Source organism: Artemia sp. Qi Xiang Cuo, chromosome 14 (genome assembly GCF_049724085.1).
Source record: "Artemia sp. Qi Xiang Cuo chromosome 14, ASM4972408v1, whole genome shotgun sequence".
Lineage (NCBI taxonomy): Eukaryota > Metazoa > Arthropoda > Branchiopoda > Anostraca > Artemiidae > Artemia > Artemia sp. Qi Xiang Cuo.
Window position 1 is genome coordinate 61,991,946 of NC_142807.1, and position 25,248 is coordinate 62,017,193.

At 37.3% G+C, this 25,248-nt stretch overlaps 1 protein-coding gene across 1 annotated transcript in view; it reads right to left on the reverse strand.

Annotated features, from left to right (window-relative positions):
* The window catches only part of LOC148944725 (chitooligosaccharidolytic beta-N-acetylglucosaminidase-like), a 66,669-nt gene that overhangs the window by 38,533 nt on the left and 2,888 nt on the right, over positions 1-25,248 (reverse strand). The window contains exons 2-4 of the mRNA XM_089100183.1: positions 22,097-22,267; positions 5,858-6,100; positions 5,304-5,443 (exon numbers count right to left, since the gene is read on the reverse strand). Coding sequence (XP_088956309.1) covers positions 5,304-5,443; positions 5,858-6,100; positions 22,097-22,267 — 554 coding nt within the window. The remainder of the gene's footprint in view (positions 1-5,303; positions 5,444-5,857; positions 6,101-22,096; positions 22,268-25,248) is intronic.

Consider the following 25,248-nt stretch of genomic DNA (forward strand, 5'->3'; position numbering starts at 1 on the left):
TGACTTGTGTTTCAGGATTTTTTCCTAAATAGTTGTTCTGATGGATCGTGTCACCTCCAAAGACATAGTTATTGTAACTTTCAACTATACTGAACAAAATGGTTATCTCAAAATTTAAATCAGACGACTTTTGGGGAGGGAAACATGGGAGGGGGGCTAGTTACCATCCATTTTTTTTGTCACTTAATATAGGCACTAGAGCTTTCAATTTTAGTTCGAATGAGCCCACTCGCGATATTCTAGGAAGATTGGTTCGATAAAATCACCAGAAGCGCATCCAGGATTTTTGTTCGGGGGTGGTTTTACTAAAAAAAATTTTAGGGGGGGGGGTACACAAAAAACCTAAAAAAATGAATATAAAATTTGTTTATGTCCATTTTTGTTACGTTTTTACGAGTCAAACGAACATTTCGGGGGGAGGGGGGTTCAAACCGGGTAACCCCCCCCCCCCTGGATACGGCCTTGAAAATTACCCCTGGGGAAAAAACAACAAAAAACAAATAAACACGCATCTTTCTTCTGGCCAAAAATACAAAATCCACATTTTGTAGACAGGAGCTTGAAACCTTAACAGGGGGGGGGGGTATCAAATACGCTGAATATGATGGTACAATTTTCATTAAGATTTTTTGACTTTTACGGGGTGTTTTCTCCCTTTTTTGAAAATCTGAGAAAATTTTCTCAGGCTAGTAGTTTTTGATGGGTAACACTGAACTTAATGAAGATTATATATTGGGAATCAACATAATAAGCTGATTCTTTTGATATATCTGTTGATATCAAAATTCGGTTTTTTAGAGTTATTATTGAGCTGCGTCGCTCCTTACTTACAGTTCGTTACCACAAGCTGTTTAATATAAAAATTAAATAAAAAAGCAAGTTTTTTTAACTGAAAGTAAGGAGCGACATTAAAACTTAAAACTAACATAAATTATGCCATATATGAAAGGGAATGTCCCCTCCACACCACCTCGCTCTTTATTATTAATTTTAACTCTCTCACAAGTCTATTTTTTTTAACAATAAAAAAATTTATCGTAAACAGCAAGATATTGAGAAGGGTACAGCCCCTGTAATATACGGAGTAATTTCTGTTCGTTTTAAGTTTTAATGTCGCTCCTTACTTTCAGTTAAAAAAAACTTGTTTTTTTAATTTAATTTTTGAACGTTTTTGAATAAATGCAGGTTTTGATCTTGGTTCACCGTAAATGAATAATTAAAACCCAATTTTCATATTAATTTACTTTTATTTGGTTAAATTGCTTTCTAGAAACTTGTTTAATTATATTTGCGAATGTTTTTATTAGCAATAAATATACGTAACATACGAATTAACTCACGTAAAGAACTTCTATACTCATATATTTTTAATACGTATATTAGGGGGTTCGCCCTCTAGTCAATACCTCGCTCTTTAAGCGAAAGTTCAAATTTTGTTCCAATTCTTTAAAAATGACCGCTTAATCACAAAGGCCGTTAATTAGAATAAATAGCTCTTATGGTAGTACTAAAAAATCTTTAGCTGAAAGAGCGAGGTATAGACTAGGGGGTGAACACAATCATATACGCAATATTTTTTATTCGTTTAAAGTTTTGATGTTGCTGCTGTTGCAGTTGAAAAACTTGTTTTTTTATATTTTATTTCTGATCTTTTTTTAAATAATGCTGGGAAGTCCGGCGTCCCCTTCATAGCAATGTCCCTTCCCCCATGAAAACTTACTTCATGGAAATATCCTCCCGAAAACCCCCGAACCACCCCCCCCCCCACTACCAGGAGAAATCTCCCCTGAAAACGTCTGTATACTTCCCAATAACCAATACTATATGTTAACATTGGGTAAAGTTCAAAACTTTCAGACCTCCCTCCGGGAACTTCGGGGGATTAAGTCATCCTAAAAGACAAACTTATAATATTTTCGAACATGCTGAACAAAATGGCTATCTCAAAATTTTGATCAGGTGACTTTGGGAAACAAATGAGCGTGGGAGGGGGCCTATTTGCCCTCTATTTTTTTTGTCACTTAAAAAGAACACTAGAACTTTTATTTCATATTCTAATGAGCCCTCCTATGACATTCTAGAACCACTGAGTTGACAAGATCACCCCTGGGAAAAAAAACAAAAAAACACGCACCCGTGATGTTTCTCCTGGCAAAAAATGCAAAATTCCACATTTTTGTAGATAGGAGCTTGAAACCTCTACAGCAGGGTTCTCTGATACGCGGAATACGATGGTGTGATTTTCATTAAGGTTCTATAACTTTTAGGGGCTCTTTCCCCTTTTTTTCGAAAATCAGCCAAATTTTCTCATGCGCTCAACTTTTGATGGGTAGGATTAAACTTGATGAAACTTATATATTTGAAATCAGCATTAAAATCTGGTTCTTTTAATGTATCTATTTGCATCAAAATACGATTTTCTAGAGTTTCGGTTACCATTGAGCCGTGTCGCTCCTTACTTACAGTTCGTTACCACGAACTGTTTGAAAAATGCAAAAGTAAATAGCTTTTGTATTCGTATAAGTTTAATTAAAGCAAAGATCCTATTAGGTAGAGCTTGTGAGGGGGTAATCCACCAACTTCTTGTTATTTTCCGAATTGGACACCATCTTCAGTACCGATTAGAAAAAGTATTTTCCCCCACTTTTAGCTCCTCCCCCTCCGGAAAACTGTTAGTTCTTATTCTGGTCCAAATAATCATTTTGAAAAATAATCTAAAAGTCAAATGGGTCAGCCTACAAAATTAATTCCAACCATGAAACTAAATTACATTAAAATTAAAAATTAAATAAAAATTAACACTTAAATTTAAAAAATTTAATCAAACCAAATTTAAAAACATTAAATAAATAAAATTTTAAAAAATCAAAAATTAAATTAACACAGATTAAAGAATCAAAACTAGAAGTTTTAATTAATGATTAAATTAAAGTAGAATCAATAATTATATAAAAATTTAAAATCTAATTAAAAAAAAAAACTAGGAAAGATCTAGGGAGAATATAGAGAAAAATTCTCTTCCTTTTTAGACTTGTAAGTTCAACTTAACAACCTATACTTAAAAAGGAAAATATTACATTCTTTAAGATCTAGTAACTTTTCAGGGTTTCACGTTCCCAGGGCTTATGTTTTTTTAGTTTCTACTCTCCTGAGGTATAAAGCAAGTACTATTCGTAGGTTGCGTAAGATTGGTGGGAAAAAAACTCGGGGTTATTTCTATAAATGTTTCATGAATAGACAAAATCACTTTTACAAAATTTAGCGTAATTTTAACCATAAATATATTGGCGAAAAGAATAAAGGCAAGAATAAAGGCAAAGAATTAGGCAACCTGCGCAACTTATGGAAATCGCAATTCAATATAGTTGATAGTGCGAATCAATTCACAACCACACAATTTACGAAAAGTCAAAATTTTTAGCGAAATTAGCATTATCAATTAATCAAAATTATCATAATCAAAAATAGAAGCTAAAATAAAGAAAATATATTTAAACTTTCAGGGATCAATTCAATTTAATTTAATCGAATAAAAGTAAAACATAACACCAATAATAATAAAGATCCTGGAAGCGAACTTGTTGAGGACCATAACAACAAAAAGGGAAAGTGAAGAAGAGAGTAAAAAAGAAACAAAGAAAAAAAAGAGAGAAAGCACTAGTAATTAAAGCAAATTGATTAAAAATTTAGGGAATCTTAATATCAAAGTTTAGTAACATTGTTATACAACGTGCAAGAACTTGTGGATAGCTAGACACTGGACGGTATTATATTCCATTAAACTATAGATTTATAAATGGGGGATCGCTGGGCGGAACTAGAGACACACTTGGGGACAATGAAGGAACGGTTGGATGAACGGAGACAGAGACCTTCAGAATTATTACAATTAAAATAAGATAATAATTGAGGAGGAAGATTTTTATTTTAATAATCTGGAACATTATTAAAGTACTTCTTTTGAGGACCAAGACCCTGATTGACTTTTCAGGAGAGAGTGAGAGGAGGGCTTAAAACTTTTTGTGACGGGTTCAGCTTCCGTATTCAGCTTTCGTAAATGTATTTTCAAGCCAGTGAACAACTAAGAAGTGCATATTTTACGTGATTTTCTGTACAGGGGAGACTGAAACCTGAAAATTAGGATATAATTTTACAAGGGGAACGAGAATGACATGAGGGTCTTTGTCCCTTTTTCGGGTAAATAACCCTGTCCAGATGTTTATTTAATTATGTTTTGATCTTAGTGGAGGTCTTACCCTTCCCCAAGGTTAAAAAATTGAAAACTCCTCTCCTAGTAAATTTCTCCGCAGGGCCTTCAGAGGTTGGTTAGGTATTCGGCGCTGTTTTTTTTATGATTTAATCATCTAGTCAACTTAGAATAATTAAAGAAGGACTTAGGCTGTTGAATAAACTGAGAAAGAACAAGACCAATAGACTCCTCCCCCCCCCAAAAAAAAAACTCTCAAGCGTAATAGACCTCGATGGCGATTCCCAAAAAATAGCTGATAAAACTAGGATTTGTACTTCATAAACGAAATGAATGCCGTAATATATTTAGGAACTGGTTACCACAATCCATTCTCTTCCAATATTTTTTTTTAATTGCTATTTGATAAAATAGAAATTGTTCAAAGTGATAATCCAATTTGTTTCGGCTCATTTTGAAACCTGGAACTCTCACATGATCATTTTATTCTTCTTCATCTTACAATTGCAGTTTTCTTTTTTATTGCGAACCATTGATGATTTTGCAGTATTTAACAGCTGGTTCATTACCTTTGGATTGTTCTAACCTTTGGATTAGCAGTGTAGGCCTACTCCTCTGTTCTGTCACTACACGCAGAGCGAAATCTGAAGGTCCGTATTGTGGTTTCTACGGGTAACCATAAGCCGAATAACCTGAATTGAAACTGATGAATGGAACAGGTCCAAAAATTGCTAGAGCACATATAGGTGAGCGATAGCTGGGTAACTATACAGCTGTACCTGAGGCTGCGACAATGTTTTTTTTTTTTTTTTTTTTTTTTTTTTTTTTTTTTAGGTGAACCTGATATTTTATTGAGCCAAATTAAAAACTCTGGGATTACCATCTACATTCACAGAGGAATCTCCCATTTAAATTTTCCTATCCCCATAGCATCAAATTAAAATTTCATGTTCTTCCTTGTAGGTTGTTAATCAATTTTAACTGAATAATACTATTTGTAATTTGACACTTAAAAAAGTGTCATTTATGGCCCCTAGAAAAAACTAATACATAAGGTACATTGATAATATAGGCAGCAAACGTATTTGTAACTTGCCTGTTTGGTCGATTTACACACAGGGCCAGATCTCCGAGTCCATATTCTGGTCCCCACTGCCAGCCATAGGCTGAATGAGCTGGCCCATCTAATTCAGGAACTATTCTGATTCCTCGTGTATTGGCGTACTCATTTAAAGCCTAAAAAGAAAGCAAAATTTCTCACATATTGTACACAGAAAAATTGTTAATGCATGACACAAAATGAATTTTTTCTATATCACTCTGCCTCTTTCTCTAACTAGAAAGAAATGAAAACAAAATGGGAGAGAGAGAAAGAGAACTAAAGAGGAGGAGAGAAAAAGAGAGATGTAGAGAGGAATACACAGAAAGAATATGAGAGAAGCAGAGAGAAAAGCAGAAAGCAGTACTTTTTTAACAAAAACTCGGAAAAAATTTTGTACTTCATGAATAAACAGAAAACAAATATTTAGGGTGGGGAACAATTTGAAGGGTGGATGCACGCAAGCCCTCTCCCTTCCCCCAATGGATTCCTCTGAGAGAGAGACGTAACAATTTGTAGGTAATTAAAAAAAACTTAAATATTTTGCTTACTTTGAGCTCTGCAACCGTGTACTTTTTTCGTTCAGAGTAAGCACCATACATAGCCATTTGTGGCACTGACGGGGAGTCGAAAGGAAAACTATGGGCATCAGTCAGGTGAAGATGGAGGGTGTTTAGTTTGTTGTAGCTCATTCCATCCACAGTCCTGTAAAGATCTCCGAGCCGAATGAAGTTCCTTGAAGTGTCAACCATTAAGCCACGATGACGGTAGAATGGTCTATCTGACACGAAGACCTATTAAAATTATATAAGATTATAATCTTGCCATGCTTTTTTGTATCGTGTTGAACAACAGTAGATAGACAAATTAAACAGGAAGTGGGTTATTTCCCCAAAACTTTCACAGCAGGAAAATATACTTGATAGATCTTTAGCTAGAGCATTAGTTAAGAGCTAGTAGTATAACAAACACTGGAGGTACACGAAGATAGGGCTGCAGCATTTTTGGAATATGTATAACAGGCATCTGTTTGTTTTCTGAGGAATAGCTTTTATTAATAGTATCCGTTTAACAGAAATATAACAACAAAAACAGTCCCAGTCGAGGGGTTAGCACGCTAACCACGTGGGTTTACGGGCTTAACGACTGTCCGTGCAATTTGAAATCATATTTTACGTGAAGTTTACGTGATGGTTTGGTCCTGGTGCTGCTAGTTATTTGGTTTGGAACGGAGGTCAGTGCCAGAGTCAGACCAAGCTGTAAATGGGTGCTTGCAGAAACCTGGGGTAGGTAAACAGGTAGGATGTGTGAAAGTATAGAATTGCTGGATTTAGCTTAATTTATATTGCTTTTTTTTCGTTGATAGTCAAAATGTTTGGATTTCTATATTATTTAAAATTTGTTGCTTTTTTGTCCACTGCTTTTTTGAAAATATTATACCCGTTTTCACTATATTTTCACATGTTAAAATTATGCTAATGGCAAGGCATTGTGGTCTAAAAATTTCTTATAGCTGCACCTTCTTAAGCTATTTCAAGTCATTTGTTTATATTTATATTGTCATTTGTTTTTATGTAGGCCTATATATTTATATTGTCATTTGTTTATATTTATATGTTTATATTTTCCAAATTTTCTAAAATTTGAAACATTCCAGTTAACCAATTCAAGCGACCTTATTTCAGTATTCGATTTTATTTCAGTGTTCGGTCGTTAAAGCCTACCAGCAGGAGGAGCAGTCTGGAGATGGTACCATCTGCAGATGGAAGCAGTCTGGAGATGGTACTTAAAAATCCATTTAGAATTACTAATTTACAATGGTTGAACGATTATAAAGTACAACTGAAATTTGCGTAAAATGCACTGTGGGCCAAGAAGACCCACTGAAAATGCTCTTGGTATCACCTTTCAAAACAGAGGATTGAAAGACAATTCATACAAAAAAAGAATTTAACTCTAATAAAAAGTACTTTAAGGTCTGCAAAAAGTTCTTTAGTCTATAAGTCTATAAACGTCTATAAGTTTATTAGTCTATTTAGTCTATAAGCGCTTGCTCTAAAAACACACCTAGAGTTACTTTGGGGATTAAAGACCACTCTTTGCTTAAGCAGAGTGCAGAGCATCCTATGAAAGTGAACACTTTCAAGGAGGCACACTTGTGCCTCTTTAAAGAGGCGACCCACCACAATGTTAAGCGATTTCCGTTCCTAGCGGTCGCAGAGAGACGGCGGCGATCGCATTTTGTAACCTAAGCAAATCCTATGAAAGTGAACACTTTTTAATTGAAGGGCTTAGTCGGTGTCGACTTTGCATCTTGAGTTGACTTACAGATCTCCTGAAATCACTTCTTTTAAAACTTTCCAAACTCACTTAAAGGGTTTTAACAAGCCTTGATGAGGACTAGCCTACATCCTCCCTCCTCAATTTGTAGACGTTAGCCCACATAGTGATAAACAGGTCCCTTACGTTCTAGCAGAACCATTTGAGAATAATACTTTTAAAACGTTTTGAAGGAAGCACAATTCAAGACCGATTCTAAATCCAAAAGTTAAACCCTGATTAAACCCTGAAATTCCTGAAAACTCTGAAAACTCTGAATAAAACCCTGTTAACTCTAATTAAAGGTTCCCAGTATATTTTTTTAGCTTCATGATTGATGTTAGTGGTAATAAAACAGTTCGTGGTTACAAACTGTAAGTAAGATGTGACCCGGCTCAATAGTAACCGAAACTCTAAAAACCGGAATTTTGATACAAATGGATACATCAATAGAATCAAATTTTTATGCTGATTTCAAATATATAAGTTCAATTAAGGTAGCCCTACTCATCAAAAGTTACGCGCCTGAGAAAGTGTGCCTTATTTCCGAAAAAAAGGGAAACAACCCCTAAAAGTCATAAAACTTTAATGAAAATCGCACCTTCAGATTCAGCATATCAGAGAACCCCACTATAGAAATTTCAAGCTCCTATCTACAAAAATGTTGAATTTTTTTTTTTTTTGCCATAAGAAAGCTTACGGATACGGTTTTTTTTTTTTTTTTTTTTTTTTTTTTTTTTTTTTTTTTCAGGGGTGATCGCGTCAATCCAGTAGTCCTAGAATATCGTGAGAGGGCTCATCCGAATGGAAACTAAAGGTTCTAGAGCCCTTTTTAAGTGACCAAAAAAATTGGAGGGCAACTAGGCCCCTCCCACGCTCCTTTTTTTCCCGAAGTCACCCAATCAAAATTTTGAAATAGCCATTTTGTTCAGCGTAGTCGAAAATTTGATAAATATGTCTTTGAGGATGACTTAATCCCCCAGAGTTCCCGGGGGAAGGGCTGCAAGTTGTGAACTTTGTCCATTGCTTACATATAGTATTGGTCATTGGGAAGTATACAGACGTTTCAGGAGGGATTTTTTTTCTGGTGGGGGGGGGGTCGGAGGAGGAGGTTACGTTTGAGGATCTTTCCATGGAGGATGTTTCCTTGGGAGAAGGGACATTTCTATGAAGGGGGCACCGGATTTCACATCATTAATTAAAAAAAATGATCAGAAATTAAATAAAAAAAACAAGTTTTTCAACTGAAAGTAAGGAGCAACATTAAAAATTAAAACGAACAGAAACTATTATGTATATGAGGAGTTCGTCCCCTAGTCAATACCTCGCCCTTTACGGTAAAGTTTTTTTAGTACTTTCAAAAGAGTTTGATTCAGGGGTTTGTGATTCGAACAAATTTTGAACTTTAGCGTAAAGAGCGAGGTATTGACTAGGGGGCAAACTCCCTAATATACGTAAAAAAGACAAACAAACATAGAAATTCGTTACGTAATTTAATTCGTAAGATACGTCAGAACAAAATCTCGAGAAAGCCATTTAGCCAAAAAAAAGTAAAATTAATATGCAAATTTGGTTTTAATTATTCATATACGGTGAGCCAAAATCAAAGCTGCATTAATTCAAAAACGTTCAGAAATTAAATTAAAAAAACAAGTTTTTTTAACTGAGAATAATGAGCAACATTAAAACTTTAAACGAACAGAAATTATTCCGTATATGAAAGGGGCTGTCCCCTCCTCAACGCCATGCTCTTTACACTAAAGTTTTTTATTGTTTTAAGAAATAAAGTTGTAGAGACAGAGTCGAACTTTAGCGTAAAAAGCGAGCCGTTAGATTCTAAGCACTCCCTCGCCTTAATTACTTTGTGAATATGAGTTGTAACTATTTGTTTGTTGATTTTTTTTTTTTTTACTTTTTCAATATATCTGAATTCCATGACCTGAAGACTATTGATAAATTTAAAGCCAGGCTTCGCCAAAAGAATTTCTAGAATCCAGACTTCCAGACTATTGTTTGACGTCTTGCATGCACCTCATGTGGAATATAAAGCCTATCCAACCGTATATCTACCTAATCCGAAAAAAAAAGATTTTTGAATTTATATGTTTCCGTAATTTTCAATCATTCTATGACAGAAGAAACCCAAAAAAATCTGGGAACTAAAAATTTAGTTACTTTAGAAAAGTTAGTAAAATTAAGAAAAAAAAGTTTCGTATTTTAGTAAACTGAATTTCAGTCGGGTGGAAGCCCTGATTATATGGCATACCATATAACTTTGATCCCTTTAACATATTAATTTAAAAAAAACTTTTCGAAAATTTAGATTTTCAAATAAAATTAAAATCTATTCTAAGATTAACATCAACATAAAACAAAGTCTGATAAAGGAAAAACCCAACACTACAAAGAGTTTCTATTAAAAGAATAGATTAAACCTGAAACCAACAGACATCAAGCAAACAATCATAGCACAAACATACAACATAGTCAGGGTCAGCAAGCAGCAGAAGGTTTGAGAAAGCAGTCTGAAGTAATCGACCATGCTGAATACGAAAATTAACCTTATATAGTCGACAAGTGGGTGCAACATCCCCATTTCTTCAAATTCCCTAAAAATCGATCTCCACTAACAAAAATTCCCTTAAAATGAATAAAAAATTCAAAACCGCTCCAAAATTACTTAGCTATAGCTCAAATCAAAGGATATTGAATAATGCTCAATATTCTTTATTCAAAATTGTCTTATCTTTTGCCGTTCAGTTTTAATCCCTAAAAATCGACGAAAAAGATAACATAATTTATAGCGTTTTTGGAATAATCTTGATCAGTCTTGGAAATTTGCCTGCATAATGTACATTTTTTATCCATCACGAACGCGCCTGTCCCGGCGGTAGATCTTCGTGACTTAGCTCAATAGAAAAACTCCATCGAAGCGATAGAATCTGGCTAGAATCATGAGATATAAAATACTTATACATATAGAAAAAATGCTCGTTCAGAGCCTGCAGCTGTTTCTTTCTCGTACAAAACTTGTTGCTTGTTTTGCTCTAAGACAGGGAGTGGTAAAAAAAGCCTCTCTTAAGCTGATTAACGTTGAAAACTTTTCTCGCAATGAAGCTATTGTCCTGAAAGCAAATCTCCTTTGGAGGACACTGCCAGAAGTATTCAGCAGAGTTAGTGGGATTGATCTAATGGCAGCTGAGGCAAATTACAACAAAAAGTGCATTGACTAATTTATGGCTACAAAGCCAAAATGTGATGATGTGCCTGATTTGAATAAAATACTATTCAACCAGTTCCTAGAGGGGATTGAGTCCAGGTTCAGGGAAGGATGAATCTACCACATTTCAGATTTGAACGAAAAGATCAGAAAGGTTTTAATTGAAAATGGACTTGTTTGGCAGAAGCATAAACTGCTTTGGCTTAAGAGAAATTTGGACAGATATTTTGGAAGCCAGCTTATCAAGTTTGTTGATCCTCAAAAAGGCACATTTTACCATCTAAAAAGAACAGTTTCTCCTGGTGCTATGGCTGTACAAGTGAAGGCAATGATTAAAGAATTCGAATACAGTGCTATTCTCATTGATTCAGATGATGCTGATAGTGACTGCTCAGATTCAACTGTGATAAGAGGCGGAGGCGGATACTAGAAGAACCGGATACTAGAGTTGTGTTGCACACGTTGGACTTTTTGAAGAGGGGTATCGATATTGTGTATGTCGATGCGAATGACACAGATATTGTTGTCCTTTTGCTATATCATTATAAGCTATTCCTTGGATACCACTCAAATTTTGGAAAACGGAATGTTTTGTCCGATTTCGTAAATACTCAGTGCCTATACACCAACTTTGCAGGAATTCGCCAAACTATCTAGTTTTATCAATCTGCCTTCCTCATACGCTTTCGGGCTGTGATACAGTTGGTTTTATGTTCTCTAAAGGAAAAAGAGTGGTGGCTAAGGCTGTCGAGAAATGGGGACTGCAGGAACAGATTGCTTTGCTTGTGAAAGAGATAGAGAGGTAAAAGATCGATCCTTCTTTTCAAGAAAGTTTTCTTTGTATTTGCAAAAAAAGTCATCGTCGCCACATACGGTAAAGATCCACACCTCTTTACCTCTCTTGATGATTTGCGAGCACATTTATACACTCTAAAGTGGGAGATTAATTATTTGCCACCATCTGACGCTGCCTTTGAGTGCCATGCTAAGCGCGTTTACCTCCAGTTGGACATTTCTTTACAAGCGAACCGACCAAAGCCGCAGTTTCTAGATCCCCTACAGTTTGGCTGGACATTTCCGGATGGTGAGGTTAGGCCAGTTGTGTTCACCCTTAAGGCATTCCCAGATGGTGTAGCCCCTGAGTACTGCTCGTGCAAGGGCTGTACAAAAAATTGTCCATTTGCGGGAACTCGACCTTGTGATTTACTTTCTGGCTGTGGTGGGAAATGTTTGAATGCTTCTTCTATGCTCTATACTTAATTCTTTTAGTTCTATAGGTTTTAAAGTTTCTTCTATCTATAATTCAGACTCAGATGGAAAAATTTGATATGCTGAGCTAGTATCTTTTAAAATTTTCTTGTTAATAAGTACATTACATGAATTAGTTAGCTGTTGCAATTAGAAGAGCATTCGAGTCTTTTTTGCTCATATTATTAGTAATTTCCCTTAGGCATTAGCTTCAAGGTCATGTACCTAAACACTTCATTTGCGGGAAATAGACCATGCGACTTACTTTTTGGGTGTGGGGGGGGGGAATGTATGAATGTTTCTTCTAGCTATAATTCGGACTCAGATGGATAAGTTTCATATGCTGAGCTATTATCTTATAAAGTTTGTTTGTTAATAAGTGCATTACACGAAATAGTTAGTAGTTGCTATCAGAAGAGCATACCAGTCTTTTTTGCTCATATTACTAGTAATTTCACTTAGGGATGAAAAGATTTATCTTCAAGATCAAAGATTAGCTAGTATCTTGCCTTAGACCCTGCGACTTACGTTGTGGCTGTGAGGGGGGGGGTGTATGAGTGCTTCTTCTGGCTATAATTCGGAGATGGATAAGTTTGGTATGCTGAGCTATTATCTTCTAAATTTTGTTTGTTAATAAGTGCATTACACGAAATAGTCAGCAGTTGTTATCAGAAGAGCATGCCAGTCTTTTTTATTCATGTTATAAGTAATTTCACTCAGGCATGTAAATATACTTATCTTCAAGGTCATGTGCGTAAATTTCTGAGTTCATGTATGTACTAATGAGTATACTGTGCAGTTTCAAAGTATAACTATCAATTACTCGCCAAATGCTTGAATATTAGAGCGTTTTTTTTTTGTTGTTGTTTTTTTTGACGAATGACAATAAAATTGCAAGTTTCAAGGTCATCAGCGATGAGCCCAACTGTATAGCGATGACACTCATAATCAGCGGCATTAATTACCATAGGCTGCGTGATCATTGTTGAAAGATTTTGCGAAGCATACTTTCTAACAGCAAAAAAAAAATGATTTTTTCGAAGTTCAAAGACTAGCACCCCCCGGCCAAGTATATAACGCCCATATTCGTAATTAGCGCTATCGATTACCCCATATTCCGTTGTCAAACCTTCTGCTGCTCACTGATCACCCCCTGTCACATTTTTGGTGAGTGGCTCCCTGACTAACAAGTAATAATATAAATGAATAAATAGATCTTAAAGCGAGTAATGCTTAGATTGAATATGAATATCAAGCTTAAAATTAAAAAAAAAATTCCTATTGAAGTATAAATGAAACTTAAAACGAAGAGAAATTAAATAAACAATCAATGCAAACATACATACAATAGATATTAATGTAAATTAGTAAATAAATCTTAAAACGAGTAAAACTTAAATTGAATATGCAAATCAAGCTTGAAACGAACAAAAACCATTAAAAATATAGTAAAATTTTGAACTGATGAGCTTTCAGCAATTAACATCATTATACATAAAATATTCAGTTTAATTTATTAGCTCTTTTTAAAGTTGTTAAAGACGAATAAAGTTTCCCTATAGACAAGTGATTGGATACCGCTTCCTTTCCTAACTGTAAAAAAAAACCAAAAGCCTACTGCGTCATTGGCCCTTAACTGAAAACGGATTATATTACAAATATTTTCTTTTCCAGTTCTTACAGTATTGAAATAAAAATACAATTACAGTGAAATAAATTCTTGAACTGATAGATCTTTCAACAATTAATATTATTATTCATCAAATATTCAATTTGATGTTGTTTATACTTTCCAATACTGTTCAAGGCGCATATAGTTTTCAGTTTTCAGACGCATATAGTTTTCATGACTCATAACGCCTGCCTCCGGGCCCTGGCTGGTTCCGTCGACACAGGAATTTTTCTTATCTGACATTTGAACTATTTTTAATGAAATGGCTATTATAAAAATTTTATCGGATGGGCTCGGGGAAAAAAGGGTGTGGGGGGGGGGGGCTAGTTGCCCTCGGATATCTTTTGACTCTTAAAAATGTAACTAGAACTTTCAAATTTCAATAGATTGAGCCCCCTCTGAAGTTTATACGAGCATCCCTTTCATAAGAACCATATACGCCCCCAGGACAACCCTTACAACGCCTATCCCGTGGGCTCTGGGGGATGTTTTTGTCATCTAATTTTTGAACAATTCCCAAAACACTGGCTATCTCAAAATTTGTAGGGGACGGGTTTGGGGAAAAGAGAGCGTGGGGGGACCTAGTTTAACTCTCTTTACTCTTAAGAAGTGAACTAGAACTTTCAATTTCCAATCAAATGAGCTCTCTATGAAGTGTATACGAGAATCCCTTTCACAAGAACCATACATGCCCTTAGGGCATAACTTAGAACGCTTTCCCTTGTGTCATAGGGGGTTCGATTGACACCGGATTTTTTCTTACCCGACCTTTGAAGCTTTTTTAACAAAATGTCTATCTCAAAATTTTCATCAGATGGGTTGGGGGATAGCTGCCCTCGGATCTCTTTTGACTATTAAAAAGTGATCTCGAATTTTCAATAACCAATCGAATGAGCCCTCTCTGAAGTTTATACGAGCATCCCTTTCATACGAACAATATATGCCCCAGGGCTTAACTTACAACGCCTGCCCCGGAGCCCTGGGGGGTTGTGACGACACTTGAGTTTTTGTTACCCGACTTTTGAGAAATTTTTAACTTAATGCTTATCCCAAAATTTTTATTGGATGCATTTGGGGAAAAAGGGCGTGGGGGGGCTAGTTGCCCTCCAATATCTTTTGACTCAAAAAACTTAAAAGGACCTTTCAATTTCCAATCAAATGAGCCATTTTTGAATTTTTTACGAGTATCCCTTCAATAAGAACCATATATTCCCCAAGGGAATAACTTACAACACCTGACCTCGGGCCCTGAGGGGCTGTGTTGACCCCTGATTTTTCGTTATATGGTCTTTTAACTATTTTAAAAAAAGCTATCACAAAGTTCTTATCGGATGGGTTTGAAGGAAAAAGGTGTGGAGGGGGGGGGGCTAGGTGCCCTCCAATCTGTTTTGACTCTTAAAAAGGGAACTAGAACTTTCAATTTCCAATCAAATGATCCCTCTTTGAAGTTAATACGAGCATCCCTTCCATAAGACCCATATATGCCCCCAGACCATAACTTACAACATCTACCCCCGGGCCCTGGTGGGTTGTGTCAACACTGGAATTTTTGTTATATGATCTTTGAACTATTTTTAACAAAATACTTAAAATTTTTACTGGATGCATTTGGGAAAATAGGGTTTAGGGGAGAATAATCTGGTTACCCTTCAATGTCTTTTGACGCTTAAAAAGTGAACTAGAACTTTCAATTTCCAGTCAAATGAGCCCTCTCTGAAGTTTATACGACAATGTTGTCATACCTTATATACCCCCAGGGCATAACTTACAACCCTTGCCCTGAGGACTGTGGGGGAGTTGTCATCCTCAAAGACTTAATTTCCAGAACTTAAAACTACGTTTAATAAAATGGCTGTCTCAAAATTTTGATTGGATGTGTTTGGGGGAGTGATGGGCGTGGGGGGGCTAGTTGCCCTCCAATAACTTTCGACCATTAAAAAAGGCACTAGCCCTTTGCATTTCCAATCGAATGAGCCTTTTTTGATGCTTTTCCAATAACACCTTCTATAGAAACCTTATATGCCACCAGTGTATAACTTAAAACCCATGCCCAAAGAGTTGTGGGGGAGTGTTTTACTAAAAAAAATACTTTCTATCAGGAAATCAACTACTCTTAACAAATTGGCTATCTTAAAATTTTTATTGGTTGTGCTTGGGGGAATTATGGGCGTGGCGGGAGGGCTAGTTGCCTTCCAATTACTTTCGCCTATTAAAAAGGGCACTAGTCCTTTGGATTTCCAATTTAATGAGCTTTTTTGAATTTTCCATGACAACGTCTTCTATAAAAACCTCTTATGCCCCCAGGGCATAACTTACAACTCTTGCCGTGAGGGTTGTAGGGGAGTGTCCTCCTCAAAAACATATGTTCTGTCTGGAAATCAATTACGCTGAACAAAATGGCTATCTCAAAATTTTGATTGGATGTGCTTGGGGGAATTATGGGCGTGGGGGGGCTAGTTACCCTCCAATCACTTTCGACTATTAAAAAGGGTACGAGCCCTGTGAATTTCTAATCGAATGGGCCTTTTTTGAAGTTTCTACGACAACGCCTTCTGTAAAAACCTTATATGCCCCGGGGCATAACTTAAAACCTTTGCCCTGAGGGTTGTGGGGGATGTCCTCTTCAAAAGCATATTTTCTATTTGGAAATCAACTACGCTGAACAAAATGGCTATCTCAAAATTTTGATTGGATGTGTTTGGGGTAATGATGGGCCTGGGGGGGGGGGGGGGTTAGTTGCCCTCCAGTCACTTTTGACTATTAAAAAGGGCACTATTTCTTTGAATTTCCAATCGAATGAGCCTTTTTTGAAGTTTCTACGACAACGCCTTCTATAAAAACCTTATATGCCCCCAGGGTATAACTTTAAATCCTTGCCCTGAGGACTGTGGGGGAGTGTCTTCCTCAAAAATATACTTTCTATTTGAAAATCAACTAAGCTGAACAAAATGGCTTTATCCAAATTTTTGTTTGATGTATTTGGGGGAATTATGGGTGTGGGGGGCTAGTTGCCCTTCAATCACTTTCAACTATTAAAAAGGGGACTAGCCCTTTAAATTTCCAATCGAATGAGCCCGTTTTGAAGTTTCTACGACAATGCCTTCTGTAAAAACCTTATATGCCCCCAGGGAATAACTTAAAACCCTTGCCCTAAGGGTTGTGGAAGTGTGCTCCTCAAAAATATATTTTCTATCTGGAAATCAACTACGCTGAACAAAATGGCTAGCTCAAAATTTTGATTGGATGTGTTTGGGGGAATGATTGCCGTGGGGGGGGGAGGGCTAGTTGCCCTCCAATCATCTTCGACTATTAAAAAGGGCACTAGAATTCTCGATTTCCAATCAAATGAGCCCCCTTTTAAGTTTCTACGACGACCCCCTCCATATGAAGTGCCTCTGGGGAAAAAAATAATAACAAATAAATAATAAAACATTGGAGCCGTATGGCCTTTACTATAGGCACCGCTACAGCGTTGCCTATGATATCATCCTGCTGGTCCCCACATTAAGAACAGTCTTGCACAATGTTTTTGACAATTAAATCAGGAGTTTGAAAATGTCAAATACCGCCTAGAACCATAACAGAAACGATCCTGCAGACCACTGCTAATGAAGTGATGAAGAAAGAAGAGTAAAACATTTTTTTTTTTGGGGGGGGGGGGTAGAGTATTATGCTTGTTATTTTGTGTAATGTGTATTATAGAGTACTATGGTGGATGACCTTGTTAGGTTTATAATAATAATAAAAAAAATTGTACGCATGATATTGTTCTTGAAAGGAAAGTAACATAAGTTCGTGCTTTGAATGCTGTGTTGTATGGGCTTGTTCGGCCTATAGGTAAATCTATCGATCTATATTATGATTAAATAAAAAAAACAAGTTTTTTAAACTGAAAGTAAGGAGCGACATTAAAACTTAAAATGAACAGAAATTATTCCGTATATGAAAGGGGCTGTCCCCTCCTCAACGCCTCGCTCTTTACGCTAAAGTTTGACTCTGTCTCACAACTTTATTTTTAAAACAATAAAAGTTTGACTTTCTCACAACTCTATTTTTTAAAACAATAAAAAACTTTAGCGTAAAGAGCGAGGCGTTGAGGAGGGACAGCCCCTTTCATATACGGAATAATTTCTGTTCATTTTAAGTTTTAATGTCGCTCCTTACTTTCAGTTTAAAAAACTTGTTTTTTATTTAATTTCTGATCGTTTTTTAGTTAATGCAGCTTTTATTTGCATACAAAATTTTAATTTTCTTTTGCTAAATGAATGTCTTTACAAATTAACTTACGTAACTAACTTCTATATTTGTATATTTTTCTTCTGGCAAAAAATACAAAGTTTCAGATTTTTGCAGATATGAGCTTGAAACCTATGTAATGGGGTTTTCTGTTACGCTGAATCTGACGGTGTGATTTTCATTAAAATTCTTTTACTTGTAGGGGATGTGTCCCCCCTCTTTAAAAAATCGAGTAAATTTTCTCAGGCTCGTAGCCTTTGATGAGTAATACTAAACTTAATAAAATTTATATATTTAGGATCAGCATTATAAACACATTCTTTTGATACATTTATTGACATTAAAATTTCGTTTTTAAAAGTTTCGATTATTATTGAGCCGTATCGCTTGTTTTTTTATTGTTTTTTTTATTACGTATATGTTATTACGTATATGAAGGGGTTCTCCCCTTATTCAATACCACTCTATTTACATTAAAATTTCAAAAAATATTTTATACAAAAACCCTTTAATCAAAAAGGCCGTTTAATTAGAATATAGAGCACTTTTGAAAGCACTAAAAAAAACTGTAGCGTAAAGAGCGAGGTATTGACTTGGGGGAGAACCCCCTCACATACGTTATAATTTCTGTTCGTTTTAAGTTCTAATATTCCTTCTTACATTTCAGTTGAAAAAAACTTGTTTTTTTATTTAATTTCTGCTCGTTTTTTAAATAATGCTTGGAAATCCGGCGCCCCCTTCATAGAAATGTCCCTTACCCCAAAGAAACATCCTCCACGGAAATATTCTCCAGAGTAATCCCCTCCTCTAGCCCCCCTCTCCAGAAAAAATCCTTCCTGAAAATGGTTGTATACTTCCCAATAACCAATAAATAATGCTGGCAAGTCCGGTGCCCCCTTCATGGCAATTTCCCTTCCCCCATGAAAACTTCCTTCATGGAAAGATCCTTCCATATAGCCCCCGACCCTCTCCTTCCCCCACCTACCAGAAAAAATCTCCTCTGAAAAAGTCTGTATACTTCCCAATAACCAATACTATATGTTAACATTGAGTAAAGTTCATAACTTTCAGCCCTCCCCTGGGGACTTTGGGGGATCAAGTCATCCTAAAAGACATTTTTATCATATTTTCGACCATGTTGAACAAAATGGTTGTCTAAAAATTTTGATCGGGTGATTTGGGAAAGAATTGAGCGTGGGAGGGGGTCTAGTTTCCATCCGTTGTTTTGGTCACTCCAATTGTGAACTATAGATTTCAGTTTCCGTTCGGATGAGTCCTCATACGATATTCTAGGGCCCCTGGGTCGATACGATCACCCCTGGAAAAAAAAAAAAAAAAAAAAAAAAAAAAAAAACAAAAACCCAACCGTGATATTTCTTCGGGCAAAAAATGGAAAATTCCCCAATTTTGTTTATAGGAGCTTTAAACAACTACAGTAGGGTTATCTTATACGCTGAATATTATGGTGTGATTTTCATTAAGGTTCTATAACTTTTAGGGGGTCTTTCTCCCTTTTTTCGAAAATCAGCCAAATATTCTCAGGCGCGTAACTTTTGATAGGTAGAACTAAACTTGATGAAAGTTATATATTTGAAATCAGCATTTAAATCTGATTCCTTTGATATATCTATTGGTATCAAAAACCCGTTTTCTAGAGTTTCGGTTACCATTGAGCCGGGTCGCTCCTTACTTACAGTTCGTTACCACGAACTGTTTGAAAATGAATGCAGTGAAAGTTGTTTCCCTGCACAACTTGCTTTCTATAGATGTTTCTATTAGAATATTCTCTGTGGGATTACTGGCGGCTCAACAGCGTGCGCTATGATACCTCGTACAATGTGTATGTGTTTAGCATGCGTGCACTTGAACGATTGGAGTGGAGTAGAACATTGAGGAATAAAGTCCTACTCAAAATTTGGGATTATAATTAATCTTATTTGATAGGTTTTACATTTTATCCCTTGATCTTGTAAATGGTTATAAAATGCATGCCTTTTTGCTACTTTTATCTTACATGTTGTATCCTCAAATATGTGCACTGCCGCTACCTATAGAATGGACATTTCCCCCAAATATTCATGATTTTTTAATTTATTAAGTTGATAATGGTTTAAAACGTATAAAATATGTATGTAAAGGTTTAACTATGTATTCAACCAATAGTTTAGAGCGTATATGTTTTCAAGGGTAAAAGAGACATGGTGTGAGGAGATATATTTTAGAGTTGGGTTTGCTAGGAATGATAAAAAAACGGCTAATGTCGTGTAGAGATAAATTTATGCCGCTTGGGGGGAGAAGAAGACTTCTGGGAAGTGTTAGAATGAAGAGTAGTTCTTAAGGCTGTCGGATGTGTGGGATATAGTGGGAGGAAAATTTTGCGTTTTCCGAGGAAGTGTGAAGGGTTAAGGGATATGAGAAAGGAAATTTTTTGGAGTGGATGAGACGGAATCGTGGTCATTCCTTTGTGGGACTTTTTTGCGTCAAATACACCATTTGCTATTTACAAAACACTCATAAATATGGCATAAAATACTATCTTGCTGCGGTAAGACCCATATACCTTCAGTACCTCAAGGAGGTTCGATACCTCAGAGTTATTTCGTGAGCCTTAGTGTCGGGTGATCGTCTCCAAGGCAAGGGACTCATTCTTAAGTTTTCCTAGGGGACTAGCCACCATCCGAGCGCGAAGGCACCATCGAGAGAATCTATGATTCGACTAAGAAATTTAACTGAAAGACAATGTATTATAGCTTTTCACTCTTTTCTGTTTCGTAATTTAGGATGTATATCGTATTTCTGTATCGTATTTTCTGTGTCGTAATTCTGTATCGTATGCGCGCGCGCGCGCGCGCGCGCGCGCGCGCGCGCGCGCGCGCGCGCGCGCGCGCGCGCGCGCGCGCGCGCGCGCGCGCGCGCGCGCGCGCGCGCGCGCGCGCGCGCGCGCGCGCGCGCGCGCGCGCGCGCGCGCGCGCGCGCGCGCGCGCGCGCGCGCGCGCGCGCGCGCGCGCGCGCGCGCGCGCGCGCGCGCGCGCGCGCGCGCGCGCGCGCGCGCGCGCGCGCGCGCGCGCGCGCGCGCGCGCGCGCGCGCGCGCGCGCGCGCGCGCGCGCGCGCGCGCGCGCGCGCGCGCGCGCGCGCGCGCGCGCGCGCGCGCGCGCGCGCGCGCGCGCGCGCGCGCGCGCGCGCGCGCGCGCGCGCGCGCGCGCGCGCGCGCGCGCGCGCGCGCGCGCGCGCGCGCGCGCGCGCGCGCGCGCGCGCGCGCGCGCGCGCATATATTTATATACATATATGTGTGTGTGTGTGTGTGTGTGTGTGTGTGTGTGTGTGTGTGTGTGTGTGTGTGTGTGTGTGTGTGTGTGTGTGTGTGTGTGTGTGTGTGTGTGTGTGTGTGTGTGTGTGTGTGTGTGTGTGTGTGTGTGTGTGTGTGTGTGTGTGTGTGTGTGTGTGTGTGTGTGTGTGTGTGTGTGTGTGTGTGTGTGTGTGTGTGTGTGTGTGTGTGTGTGTGTGTGTGTGTGTGTGTGTGTGTGTGTGTGTGTGTGTGTGTGTGTGTGTGTGTGTGTGTGTGTGTGTGTGTGTATATATATATATGTATATACATGTGTATATATACATATGTATATATATAATGTATTACAGGTAATTACTTGGTAAAAAAAAAAAAAATAAATAAATAAAAAAGAAACTGTCTTCCTAATTTAGTAACTGCGATAAATGAGCACTTGAACAAGGTCTAGACCTATGTTTTCCTAGCAACTCTGTTCTACTTAATCTGCTTAATTCGATTAAGCAGAACAAAAAACTCTGTTCTGCTTAATCGAAAAAAAACTTCGCTAAAAGTGAATGTCTCTATCTTTGGCCCCAAAACGGGAGAAGTTAAATGGGCTTTCTAAGATTTCTGAGGAAATAGATGTCGGCTTTTTGTTCGTTTATTCGGATATCTTATCCCAGCTCTGCAAGTTATGCTAATACCACCCAATCCATTCTAAAAAGTTTGGCCACAGGAATTCTGAAAGATTATAAAGGGTGATATAGGGTGATCGTTATAGTTTCTTTTGATATAATTCTGACAGTGGAAAGTTAAATTTCCTATAGCTTACCTCATTAACTAAGACAACAGATCCAGCCAAATCATCCCAAGCGGCTAGCTGGGATAGTGTTTCCAGTGCATGTCGTACACCAAATGCAGTTGGTGCTGTAATGCTGACCCTAACAACTTCACCTAAATCTTGAGTTATGCTTAGCTCGTATGACTCATCTGTGTTGTACGTCTGTAAGGGGATAAAAAAGATAACTTTTTTATAACTCAGTAACATAGTTATTATTTTGTTAACTTCTTTTTAGTCCTTTTCGTACCAAAACAGTCCTCTTCTTAGGCCTTTTGATTGATAGAATGCCAGAAAAGTCGAATTATCCTGACTCTGAATTGATTTGGGTGCTGGAAGTAATAGCTCTTCTAAATTGCCTCATTGAGGCAAAATTTCTAAGAGCCAGTTAAAGCTCCCAGATAAAAATAGACAAATATTGAGGCAAAACTCACACACATTGAGGCAACATTACTAATAAGCAGTTAAAAGGTCCCATATAGCCTACGCATAGATAGGTCCAAGAAAAATACCAAAGGATTTTTTTTTTATTATTATTATGTTATGTTTACTTTTGTCTATTTCTTCTATCAATTCTATTTATAGTTACTTCTATCTACTAGTTCTATCTTGACTTCGGTCTATTATTTTATCTTATTTTTAGTTTTTTTTAGTTTTTTAACAACAAAACTGTGAAGCAATACTTTTGAGAAACAATAAAAACTGTGTTTTAATACTTAATATGATTTTACCTTTTTTTCCAAGTTCAAAAGAATTTGAAAATAAATGTGAAAATTATTCATATTGGTATTTAAATGTTATTTTAGGATGTCCTGTTCTTCAAATCGTCATGAAGAAAACTGAAGACAAAACATATTAATCTTTTTTTTCCAAAAACAATTGTCTTTATTTTTGTGTCACGTATCTTTCGAACAGCATTTGACAGTATGGGTTCATAGTCAGCTTTTATTTTTTCTCTTTATAGTTCTGGGGTCATTGTTTCAGGTAAAATTATTCTTATAGTTTTGCATTCAAATTCTTCTATGCGACTAAATACTACATATAAAACATTGAAGAGGAATAACGCAGGGACGTGTCTTATCTCCTGTGCGTTTTAATACTGCATATAAAACAGTGAAGAGGAGTAACGCCGGGAGGTGTCTTATCTCCTGCGCGTCTTAATACTGCATATAAAACAGTGAAGAGGAGTAACGCAGGGAGGTGTCTTATCTTCTGTGTGTTTTAATACTGCATATAAAAGAGTGAAGAGGAGTAACGCAGGTTGTTGTCTTATCTTCTGTGCGTTTTAATACTGCATATAAAACAGTGGAGAGGAGTAACGCAAGGAGTTGTGTTATCTTCTGCGATTATTAATATTGCAGATAATACAGAGACGAGGAGTAACTCCGGGAGGTGTCATATCTACTGCGAGTGTTACTAATGCATATAATACAGTGGAGAGGAGTAACTCAGGTAGTTGTCTTATCTCCTGCGTTTTTTAATGCTGCATATAAAACAGTGAAGAGGAGTAACTCAGGGAGTTGTCTTATCTCCTGTGCTTTTTAATGCTGCATATAAAACAGTGAAGAGGAGTAACTCAGGGAGGGGTCTTATCTACTGTGCGTTTTAATATTGCATATAAAAGAGTGAAGAGGAGTAACACAGGAAGGTGTCTTATCTCCTGCGATTTTTAATAATGAATATAAAACAGTTAAGAGGAGTAACGCAGGGAGGTGTCTTATCTCCTGCGCTTTTTAATCCTGCATATAAAACAGTGAAGAGGAGTAACGCAGGGAGGTGTCTTATCTCCTGCGCTTTTTAATACTGCATATAAAACAGTGTAGAGGAGTAACGCAGGGAGGTGTCTTATCTCCTGCGTTTTTTAATTCTGCATATAAAAGAGTGAAGAGGAGTAACTCAGGTAGGTGTCTTATCTCCTGCGCTTTTTAATAATGCATATAAAACAGTGAAGAGGAGTAACGCCGGGAGGTGTCTTATCTTCTGCGCTTTTTAATACTGCAGAGAAAACAGTGCAGAGGAGTAACGCAGGGAGGTGTCTTATCTCCTGCGCTTTTTAATACTGCATATAAAACAGTGGAGAGGAGTAACGCAGGGAGGTGTCTTATCTCCTGCGATTTTTAATTCTGCATATAAAACAGTGGAGAGGAGTAACGCAGGGAGTTGTCTTATCTACTGCGATTTTTAATACTGCATATAAAACAGTGAAGAGGAGTAACGCAGGGAGTTGTCTTATCTCCTGCGATTTTTAATACTGCATATAAAAGAGTGAAGAGGAGTAACGCCGGGAGGTGTCTTATCTCCTGCGCTTTTTAATACTGCATATAAAACAGTGGAGAGGAGTAACGCAGGGAGGTGTCTTATCTACTGCGTTTTTTAATGCTGAATATAAAACAGTGAAGAGGAGTAACTCAGGGAGGTGTCTTATCTCCTGTGCGTTTTAATACTGCATATAAAACAGTAAAGAGGAGTAACACAGGGAGGTGTCTTATCTCCTGTGCTTTTTAATAATGCATATAAAACAGTAAAGAGGAGTAACGCAGGGAGGTGTCTTATCTTCTGCGCTTTTTAATACTGCATATAAAACAGTGAAGAGGAGTAACGCCGGGAGGTGTCTTATCTCCTGCGCTTTTTAATACTGCATATAAAACAGTGAAGAGGAGTAACGCAGGGAGTTGTCTTATCTTGTGCGCTTTTTAATACTGCATATAAAACAGTGAAGAGGAGTAACGCAGGGAGGTGTCTTATCTCCTGCGCGTTTTAATAATGCATATAAAACAGTTAAGAGGAGTAACGCAGGGAGGGGTCTTATCTCCTGAGATTTTTAATCCTGCATATAAAACAGTGGAGAGTAGTAACGCCGGGAGGTGTCTTATCTCCTGAGCTTTTTAATACTGCATATAAAACAGTGAAGAGGAGTAACGCACGGAGTTGTCTTATCTTCTGCGCTTTTTAATACTGCATATAAAACAGTGAAGAGGAGTAACGCCGGGAGGTGTCTTATCTCCTGCGCTTTTTAATACTGCATATAAAACAGTGGAGAGGAGTAACGCAGGGAGGTGTCTTATCTCCTGCGTTTTTTAATCCTGCATATAAAACAGTGAAGAGGAGTAACGCAGGGAGTTGTCTTATCTCCTGTGCGTTTTAAT